The 11,096-nt window shown below is 43.7% G+C and overlaps 1 protein-coding gene across 1 annotated transcript; it reads right to left on the bottom strand.

Annotated features, from left to right (window-relative positions):
* Positions 1–4,805: 4,805 nt before the first annotated feature.
* On the bottom strand, positions 4,806–7,484 carry TMEM30B (transmembrane protein 30B). Its single transcript, XM_027572861.2, has one exon. The coding sequence runs from the start codon at positions 7,346–7,348 to the stop codon at positions 6,287–6,289; it is 1,062 nt and encodes a 353-aa protein (XP_027428662.1). The 5' UTR covers positions 7,349–7,484; the 3' UTR covers positions 4,806–6,286.
* Positions 7,485–11,096: the final 3,612 nt, after the last annotated feature.

Genomic DNA, 11,096 nt, shown 5'->3' with positions numbered 1-11,096 from the left:
ATCTTTAAAAAAAAAATATGTTCAGTGGCAGTAAAGTAATGGAATCATTGGTTTCCTCATCATCATTCAACAAATATTTGAAGACCCAGCATGTGCTGGTCACTCAACTCGGCACTGGCAATAATGAAGGTAAGTGAGAAAACAAAGTCTTAGCCAGCCAAGAACTAACAGTCTGGATATGGAGATAGATAAGCAAATAAGCACTTTCTAGGCAACACCGTAGGTGCTCTGAGAGACGAATAAGGACAAAGGGAAGAGTGGGCTGGAGGCAGGGAGTAGAGGAGGCATGGAGAACTTGCAGAGGACTTCACAGAGGACAGAGGACACAGCATAGTGTTGTGGACAAGTGGAGAGATTTAGGTGGTCAGGTAGACAAGCAAGACCTGCGTGGGCAAAGACATGGGGGATATTGGGTTTAGGACTCTTAGAATCATTCAATATGCCTGGAATTTAGTGGGGCCTTGAGGAAAAAGGGATAAAGATTTAGAATGAGGCCAACCATGAAGGCCTTGTAGACCGTGCTAAAGAATTGAGACTTCCCCCCCTCCCCCGCCCCGGAGACTGTGCATAGACATGAGAGATTTTTAAGCTGAGGGGAACGGGATGAGATTTATGTTTTGGCTAGCTCGCTGTGGCTGAGATGTGGAGAATAAACTGGACCCCAATTAGCAGGCTCCTCCAACTTCCAGATGAGAAATAACAAAGACTTGGGCCAGAGCAGTGACAGAGATCTGATTGAAAGTGCATTGGGGATATAGAAGCAACAGGATCTGATAACTATTTGGATGTAAAAGGAAACAGGGAGGAGTCAAGGAAGCAGTTCAGAGTTTTGGTTTGGGTGATTGAGAGAGAGAGAGAGAAAGGAGTCATTTTCAGCAACCAGGACTGTTTTTGGAAGAGTGGGCTTGGAGAAGAGGCCAGTGAGTTAGCGCTGACCATGAGGAGCTCATGCTACCAATAAGACATTTAGGTGTGTCCCATAGGCCCTTGGAAATGTGAGCTTGGATAAAAGGCAGGGTTCAATGCCATCTATCTGTGTGATGTTCAATATTGTTTTAAAGATTTTGGAAGTGAATGTATGAGCTAATTTGCCCCTTTAAGTAAAATTTGAGAAATAGCATAATTCAATTATTTGCAAATTATGTTAATGTAACATAAGTCTAAAGCCTTTTGGGAAAAGAATAAAAAGTATTTTATGGGCGCCTGGGTGGCTCAGATGGTTAAGCGTCTGCCTTCTGCTCAGGTCATGATCCCAGTGTCCTGGGATCGAGTCCTGCATCGGGCTCCTTGCTCAGCGGGGAGTCTGCTTTCCCTCTCCCCCTGCGTCTCCGCCTGCTTGTTCTCTCTCTGTCTCTCTCACAAATGAATAAATAAAATCTTTTAAAAAAAAGTATTTTACATTCGATCATGATGAACAGGAAGTGTTGCTTCTCCCATTTTGTATTCTTTAACACAAACGGGAACTGTCTTTTACCTATTAAAATCATTACAAGAATTAAGTCTTCCTTGGAAAACACTCAAGTGGCCCATTTAAATGACTATCACTGCCACATCCAGGACTTATGCTTTTGTTTTAGAATACTACTTACTTTTAGAGAGTTCTGAAAAAAAAAAAGCAAAATAGAAAGGAATATGAAAAAGGAATATATTTCCTCCTCGTCAGTCTTGATGACTTTCTAAAAGCGCATGCCTTTTGGTGGGTAAGATGCATGAGACCACATAGTGTTAAGCACCTTGGACTTTCAGAACAAAGGCCTTTTAGAAGAACAAAGTATCATTATTAATGACACATCATTTACAGTTTTCATCAGTAATGTAAAGTTTCAGCCACTCTAATGGGAAGTTAGTTAAGAGCTCAATGTGGAGGGCAAGGCTATTAACAAATGTTCTTGACAGTAATACCTTTCACTTCTAAGGAAAAAGATAAATCACACTCAAACTGATCAAAAAGACAAGCTGAAGGGTTCAGAAGGAGGTGAGCCATGGCTTACTGAATTTCTCAAAGGCCTTGTGACTCATGAGCCCGCTGGTAAGCTCTGCCTTCTGTGATGGGCTCCCTTTGCTGCCAGCCCCCTCCCTATCTTCTGGACACCTTGCTGGCTCAGAAAAATGCCTCAGGCTCTAAACCTCATCTTTCCCTCTTATTCCCCCTCTCCTGTCTCTCTGCGTCCACAAATAGTCTCTGCTGGGTTTCATCACCTCCAAGATTCTCCTCTATGATGAGCTGCTCAGCCAAGTACATGCCATAAGGAATGCAGCCTGCTGCACTGACTTCATCTACATGGTGGGAATCATAGCGCCAGGTGGCAAACCAGTGGGGAAGAGGTTTTTTCCTGAATACATGTTGTTAGTCTTATCAGGGCAATGATGCAGGATGGCTGTATACATAGAGTCAACGCTGTTAGCAAGTTTTGCAAATTCTTTTTTTTAATCTCTCTCTTTTTTTTAAGATTGTATTTATTTACAGAGAGTGAGAGAGAGCACACAAGTAGGCAGAGCGGCAGGCAGAGGGAGAGGGAGCAGGCTCCCCTCTGAGCAAGGAGCCTGATGCGGGGCTCGATCCCAGGACCCTGGGATCATGACCTGAGCCGAAGGCAGATGCTTAATGGCTGAGCCACCCAGGCGCCCCAGGTTTTGCAAATTCTTTATACAAAGTGCTGCTCTCATGTAAGATCTCTTCGGGAAGGTAGTGTATTTTTCAGTGAGATTCGTTAAGGCCTTCTTAATGACATTTTAAAAACTACTGTTTTTGTTGGAGGGGAATTAAGAGAAATTCCACTGGGAGAAAAGAGTTGAAGGTTTTTACTTTGCCATCTAAAAATCAGTCAGCTATGTTTTAGCTACAGAAGAAAAATATCTGAGATGCAAAAAAAAAAAAGCCTGAAAAAATAGGGAATTTACTATTATTATAGTCAGTGATCACTTATATCCAAGAGCATATAAGGAATTGATTACATTGCAGCTCTACCAATAACTTAGAGAACTTGCTCAAGGTTGTTGAGATCTTCAAAGACAAGAAGAGAGGACCAGATTTAAAGTGAAGCAGAAAGGGTTGTGGTTGTACATTGCGAAGATGTGTTTGTTACTAACAGAAATCCCAGACTATTATTCTGTCTCTGATTTTTAATGATTGCATAGTTAGTAAATTGTTTGTTTAGTTGATTTGATCCTGGAGATACCTGGAGTCTTTTCTTGTTATGTTATTGTTTTGGGAGTTTCCCACCGACCACCTTTATTTCTCTTTTGTTTGTGGTTTAGTTTACAAGGTAGATCAAAGCACATTTCCAGTCCAGTTGTTGAGGTTCAATCTTTTCTGTCTCATTCCAGAAGACACAGCTCTAGCTAGGGGCATTTACTAGGCAACATGAAAATTTAAGCGCAGCTGGAATCCTGAGATATCAAACAAAATGCTACAGCACAGGGATCATCACAGGTAAATGCTTTATATTTTTGTTTGTAAACTTTTTGAGGCTTTGTAGTCCAAAAAACCCAACAAATAATTGCAATTTAGAATTTGAGTAAAATGTAGAAATGGAGAAGACTGCTATAATCACATTTTTAAATAAATTTTCATACTCTTTATTAAATTGATCACATTTTACCAAATTCAAGTAATAGCTGAAGATCATCTAATTCATATTACATTGACGATGTTCATGTAAGTTCAAGTTCTGTTTTGGGAAGTTAACACTGAAAAGACTGAGTTCACTCTGAGCCTTATTTTGAAAGATGATTTTCTTGCTGCAATAAAAACCTGCTAATAGCAAATGAACAAAGTGGTTGGTACCATTTGTGCCTTTAAGATCATAGTTCAAAAGAATTAAGCAAACATGATAACAAAGGTAAGGCAAATATAACCTTTATTCTCTTTCAAAAGCCCAGAGAATAGGGCCTGGAACCACATTCACTGATTTAATCAGAATACCTTAAATTTTGTAGTCTCATTAAAACTTTTATAGCAATGGACCAAATATTGTAAAAATGATAGCAAAATACATGGTTGCTCCCAGCCACACAATAAAAAAGTAGTCAATTCTCTTAACCAACATAAAGAAAGCTAGGCTAGTGAGCTGCTTGATCAAACATTCATAATAAATAAAAATGATCCTATATACATATAATCAGATTTTCATAGCCTAAAATCACAACACGCAATCTGACAAAATTGTGTCACACTCAGGAACTGGGAAGCCAACACACTAGAATGACCAAAATATTTTTTGGTTTATGTAAAATAGTGGGGCGGAATATTAACGCACAACTACTCCAGAAGGTTGGAGACAGATGGCAGTGAACATGCATGCTGTCCATCAATTATTAATTTTCAAAGAACTAGAATAGAGTATAATAACATTAATGTAAATTATTCAATACAATTCAATATTCTTTGGCTACTAAAAAAAATACGTCAAAGTCTTGTACTACCTTACGGGCATGAGCAAAAACAGTAGTAACTGGAGAGCAGCTATAAAAGAGAGCAGGTCCTGGACGATTCGGACCGAATACCAAATAATTGTTTACTTTCAGGAAATAAACTGGTTAAGATGATATCACTAAGGATTTTTTGTTTTTATTTTGCCATAAAAAGGTGATTTTTAAAAAATCTATTGCTTAGGAATAAGTCAGTCAGAGAAAGACAAATACCATATGATTTCATTCATACGTGGAATTTAAGAAACAAAACAGATGAACGTAGGGGAAGGAAGGAAAAATAAAATAAGACGAAAACTGAGAGGGAGGCAAACTATAAGAGATACTGAACTCTAGGAAACAAACTGAGGGCTGCTGGAGGGGAGGGGTGGGGGATGGGGTAACTGGGTGATGGGCATTAAGGAGGGCACTTGATGGAATGAGCACTGGGTGTTATATGCAACTGATGAATCACCAAATTCAACCTCTGAAACGAATAAAAAAATCTATTGCTTAGAATAACTTTATATACAGTAGGCTAATTTTAGAGTAGTCAGACTTTAAGATTATCTTGAAGTTTTCAAATAATTCTTAAGATTCTAGATAACATATATGACTATATTCCTTAGCATTCATTTAAAACAATTACTAGAAATAAGCATGCTTCATTTGAGAACATAGATTAAAAAGTTTTCTCTTAGACTCCAGGGAAAAATGTATGTATGAAGGAAAACTTTTTTCTCTAAGCATAAAAAATAATTTAGATGACAAAGAGGGCTGAGTCAGGAGTCAGGAGACACAGATATGACTTCAGGGAAATCATTTTCCCCTCTAAGACCCCTTCCATCTATCTGATTCTGAAGTTAAAACACTCACTCCAAGCTGTGCAAAGTGACCTGGCATTTTCAAGTTTCTATACAGTACTTGGCAAACTTTTTTTTCACTTTAACCCTCCAATATTAAGTGCATTGATACAAACCCTGTCCTGCAAATCAGTATGCTAGATTTCTAGAGATAGCAAGTGCCCCCCCCCCCATTCCACAAATTATGGAGAGCTTTCTATGTTGAAGGCAGGATGCTGGGCAAGACATGCAATATTATGACTCTGTCACTGCCCCTGGGAACAAATGACTACCTGAAAAGCTGGATGCAGGTCACTGCTTCAGGCCCAACCTCAGACACATGAGGAAACAGGGAAACATACAGTGTTCTACTTGCTCCCTGGTTCAGGACGGTGAATCTGAAGGAATACAGGAGGAAATCTCCAGACAATCTTGTTAAAACACAGCTTCCGGGGTCTCACTCCAGCCTTAGTGTGTCAGAAATGGGTCTGGTGTCTCCAATCTGTCCACATTTTTAAACAAGTATACTCTCTCCCACCCCTCTACACCTCTGCAAGTTATTTATGGGCTTCATTCTCTCCCTCAACACCCCCTCCCCTGCCCCTCAAGAAAACCAGGGTGTTGTCGCGATAAAAGTTAGAGTCACAGTCAGGAGCCAGTGAATAGCTGCGTGACCTTGAATGAGTTATTTAACGTCCCTAGGTCTGTCTCTTCATCAGATAAAAGTTGAACAGGAATCTCTACTGTCTCTTCCACACTCAAATGCTGCGGACTTGAAGAACCTAACATGTCAACTCGGTAAATCGTGAAGATGGGGAGAATGTACAAGGATGTCTCATTCTGCAGTCCAAACACCCCAGCAAGACTCTGGTAGCCCCCAGTTGGGTGTAATTCTTCCGTCTGGTCCAGGCATCACAACAGGCGGAAAAGTGAGGCAAGGCTGAAACTGGAATTGGAATTGATGGAGAAGAAGCCTAAAAAGCTTGCAGGCGAGTTCTGGCAAATAGCCGGAAGGCTACTTTGAAAAGCAGGAATCACTCCTCGTCCTCGTCCTCGTCGTTCTGGTCCTGGTAGCGAATGTAGACGACCAGCATGACAAAGCCCATGAGGATGCAGAGCGAGCCGACGACCAGGTAGGCGATGCCTAGGAAGGGGTTCTTGCCGCCCATCCACGAGATGTTGCTGAAGACGATGAGCTTGTGGCCGCCGAAGGCGCGCACCGGGTAGTTGTAGGTGATGTTGACGAGGTAGGCGCCGCGCGGCAGGCCGGTCGAGTAGTTGCCCTGGCGGATGCGCGCGTACAGCTTGCGGAACGTGGGCAGCGCCGCCGTGCGCATCCACACCACGAAGTCCTGGTTGATGAAGCCGGTGTTGTTCGGGTCGGGGCTCAGCTCGTAGACCGGCCGGGGCCAGTTGGGCGGCGGCGCGGTGCCTCGGAAGGCCAGCGCCAGGCTGCCGTTCACCAGCGGCGGGTTGCGGAACTTGACGTGGCAGTCGGTCCACCAGGCGATGCCGGTGCGGTCGAGCGGCACCTCGACGTACGGCCCTCCGGGCTGGCGCTGGTGCCACAGCGAAAAGGAGTCGTTGAAGAGGCTGTTGGCGATGGCGCCGCAGGGCGCGATGGGCAGGCCGGAGGCGCGGCGCTGGTAGGGGGCGCACTCGTTGGCCGGGTGGCGCAGCGCGCTCGGCAGCCCGCTCAGCTGCGTGTCGTCGCGGGACACGCTGTAGCGCCGGTTGTTCTGGTAGAAGTTGGTCAGCTCGTAGTAGAGGTACACGGGGCCCGGGAAGAGCTCTGGCAGCGAGAAGTACCAGGAGCACGAGCAGCGGAGCGGCGGCGCGCGGTCCCGGTCGGCCAGGGCGCACGCCGAGCAGTTGCCGGTGCCCGGGTTGCCCGTGTAGTCGTACTCGAGCTCCTTGATACCGTTGGAGGAGTAGAAGAGGCCCAGGCCCAGGCCGATGAAGGCCAGGCCGGCGCAGAAGAAGAGCGGCAGCGCGATGCTGGCCGACAGCAGCGGCTGCCAGGCGGGAAGGCGCTGCTGCGTGAACGCCGTGTTGTCGGGCTGGTGGGCGCCCCGGGCTGTGGCGCTCCAGGTCATGGCGGCCGCGCCGGGTCGGACGGGGGACGGGCGGAGTGGCACTCACAAGAGGCCAGCCGGGGGCTGCTCCCGGCTCAGCTTTCCGCTGGCTCAGGTGAGTTTGGGGGCTGGCCCCGCCTCCGGCCCCCAGCACAGGTCTCCGTACAGTGACCTGACCCCCTCAGTTCCGCCTCTGCCCAGGTGAGCGGGGCCGGCTCCGCCCCTGCTGGTAATCGGCAGCGGCGCCCCGCCTCTTGGGAGGTGAGCGGGGCGGGCGCTGGTTTCCTCACCTGGCCGGCGCAAGGCTCGCGTTTCCTCCCCACCTGGGTGGGTACGGCAGCCCGCTCCTCCTCCCCGAGGTGAGTGGCGGCCCCAGGCTGCCTCTGAGTGGCCCGTGCCTTGCTTAGGTACCACCTTCGCTTCCGCCTTCCAAGTGAGTAGAGTGCCTGGGCCAGACTTTCCTGAGATCGGAGGAGCAGCAACCTCCAGCAACAAAGCTCGTTGAGAGATTGTACGGTGGCTCCTGGAGACTTGAAGACTTCAGGTTATTAATCCTCTTTTATCTGCGGGTGGGAGAGTGACTCTAGACCCTCTTGTCTTTGTAGGTTAACTTACGGACCCCCTTTCAGTCAACTTTTAACCACAAATTGTAATGCCGAGAGATTACACTATGGCAAATCGGTTATTCATTCAAGGCCTGCATTCAAATTCTAGCATATTTTTAGAAAAAGAAGAATGATTTTCCCGCCAGGTGCACTAATCTGGGTGCAAAGCTAAGAAAAGTAGAAAGTTCTATAAAAATAAAGTGAGTCTTTAAAAAAGAGAATCAAAGACTACATGAGGTTCAGAGCCTTTAAATATCTCTCTAGCTGCTGGAAAGGGTCACACAAGGGTAAAAACGCACTGGACTACCTGTGATTTCCTTTTCTTTTCAGATTCTTTGCCTGAGTGGAGAAAGGCCTAATCCAAGGTCCTCAAAGACCTACCTGCTATCCACAGTCAAGGACTTTGGGAATGTTTGGCCTAGGGAGGTGAACTATAAGGATTTATAGGACTTATTTTAAAGAGAACCCAAATTAGCTTTGGCTTTTATGTAGCATATACACAGGGGGGTCTCAGGCCATTTCAGCTTTGTGCTAAATTCTCCCCAGGTATTGAGGGGTTCCTGCCTCTCCTCCAGATCATAAAATGCAAATAACTTAAATATTTTCTATATTACATCTTGCACCTAGAATAATAGATTGCATTCAGGAGTTGTTCAAAACCCATTGAAATTTGGAAAGTTAAAATTCTTGCAAAATTAAACAGGAATTTTTAAAATCATCTCCCAAGTATTCACCCCTATGGTAGGTACTGTAGAAGACAGAAGAGAATTAGACTAAAAAGGACCCTTGACCTCAAAGCATTTGCAGTCTGATAGGGGATATATATTACTTTGAAGTAAGAAAGAATCAAAATAGCCAATAGACAGCATATAGTCAAGTACCAAATTGTACTTTACAAGAATGATATTAAAAATTAAAAAGTAATATTTTAATAATGAAAAATTCATTATATTATTGAATGGAATGAATACAGGTTGGAGGCTTTAGCTGTTAGAGGTCACTGAGGGAGAGCCAGATGACTTGAATTCCACTTTCCTCATGTCTAATTGTACCCCAAGAAAGGAAATTACAACATTGCCAACAAGTTCCTATAGTCTGATCCAGTCTCCACTACACCTTTTCTTCAATAAGATAAAAGAACAAGCAGTTCTCTGTATCGTTATGGTTGAGTTCCATCTACACTTCTCTCATAAAATCATCAGTCAGCCTGACAGAGAGGACACAAACTAGTCTCTAGGAAGAAATTCAGTCCTCAAAACAATCTAGCAGATCTTAAGTTTAACACCACCACTCCCCTAAAAGTGTGAGCCCCCCCTGTTGAGCTGAGAGCCTTTCCAGCTCTGTCTTCCCTGGATGGAAGGCAACAGTTTATTCATTGTGCTAATTAAGGTCACATCAGAGCATCCCAGAAGTCGAGAGAAAAGAATATTTCAAGACAGGGAATGGTCAACAGGGTGAAACACAGCTGAGGGTTCAAGTGAGATAAGAAATGAAAAGGAGTCATGGCATTTGACTTCTGTGGGAGCAGTTGGGGTACTGGGGTGGGAGGAGTCAGGCTCCATCAGGTGAGGGAAAGGGGAAGTGGAGACAGCCAAGGTAAAACAACTCTTTAGAAATGTGGGTGGGGATGGGGAGGAAGGAGAAAGGCAAGTGGTAGTCATTTTGAAGAGTATGTATTTCAAAGGAAAGGCTTCTTTATAGAGGACAGACTAGTGTGTATTCTGAAGATAATCGTTCAGGCAAGGTTACAGATGGGTAGTCCTGGATGGGACAAAGGCAAGAACAGGCAGGGGTTCCAGAGAACAGGTGCAGGGTCACCTCACCTCAGAAATTGGACAACATGGAGTAAAGATGGAGAGCAGAGACTGGGAGTCCTAATGATGTTCATGAGCAGGTAGCATGAAAGCTGGGAGGGAAAAAGTGCTGGTATTGGGATGTTAAAGATTTTGGAGGTGGAGCAGTACTGAGATCCAGCTATATGTCCTGTTTCCTCCACCAGCTTGTAAGTTCTGAGAGGTCAAGGATTGGTACACATCCTTGTGTCCCTCAGAATTCACTGTATAACAAGGGTTCTGATCCTGTGTCTTTCATTTGATTATACGTGTTGTCACGGGGCATTAAAGGACACTTGGATCATGTAAACTCAGTTCTCAGTTCTCAGTACCAATAAAGTGAAGAAATGAGCTCATTCTAAACAATTCTTTATTGCCTCTCTTTATTATGAAGAAAACTCAAAATTAAAGAAAAAGGCATTCTTAATTACAGTACTTTCAAAATTACTTCATTTCCCCCTTTTGTCTTCCCGATTTTATCTGTATTTATTTAACTTCTGATTGGTGGAATAATATAAAAATACAATTATCATTCTATTTCTTAAGTTACCTCCTTTTGGAATGAGGAATAAAATAAATATTTTCCGTATTTCTTTGTGGTCTTCATAAATTTTTAAATGGTCCCAAAATTCATGGGTCTACCATATTTAACTACTTTTTTTTAATTGTTGGATATTAGATTTTTCCCAGTTTTTTCAGTATTCCAAAGAATATGGTAGTAGACATCTTTTTGCATATAACCTTTTCTTTTCAGCTATTAATTTCTAAAAGTAGGAAAGGGGCTTAAAAGTCAAACTCTTTAAAGGTACATACTGCTAGAATCTCTGAAACTGCCATAGTAATGTGAACTTTGCTATATTCACCAAAACTTTGCCAACAAAACCAATGGTTAACCACAGAATATATTTAATCTATGCTAAGAGGCTACCAGATATAGGAGAAGCAGTATAGGATAGGGGAAAGAATGCTGCTTGACATTAAGGAAGTCCAAGTTCTATTCTAGTTCCTCAGGAATAACTGACCTTGGTCAGATTGCTTAGCTATCCTGGTCTGATTGCTTACCTGTATGAATATGTTTGCCAAAATGATAGTGAATATCTCTTTCAATGCAAAGATTTCTGTTCCTGGGTCATCTCAAGGGGTGTCCTTTATACTGACTCATTGAACAGTTAGCTTTTATTGAGTATCCCTGCTGTGGGCCAGTCACTCTCTAAGTGCTTTATATACATGATCTCATCTAATTCACACCACAAACCTAGCTGGGAAGTACTGTTACTAAACCTATTGAGCTGATGCAGAACTAAGATTTTGGCTAAGGAAATGGAGGCCGAC

Source organism: Zalophus californianus, chromosome 6 (genome assembly GCF_009762305.2).
Source record: "Zalophus californianus isolate mZalCal1 chromosome 6, mZalCal1.pri.v2, whole genome shotgun sequence".
Classification (NCBI taxonomy): Eukaryota; Metazoa; Chordata; class Mammalia; order Carnivora; family Otariidae; genus Zalophus; species Zalophus californianus.
The sequence above is the reverse complement of the archived record's forward strand: the minus strand, read 5'-3'. Positions and strand labels throughout refer to the sequence as shown.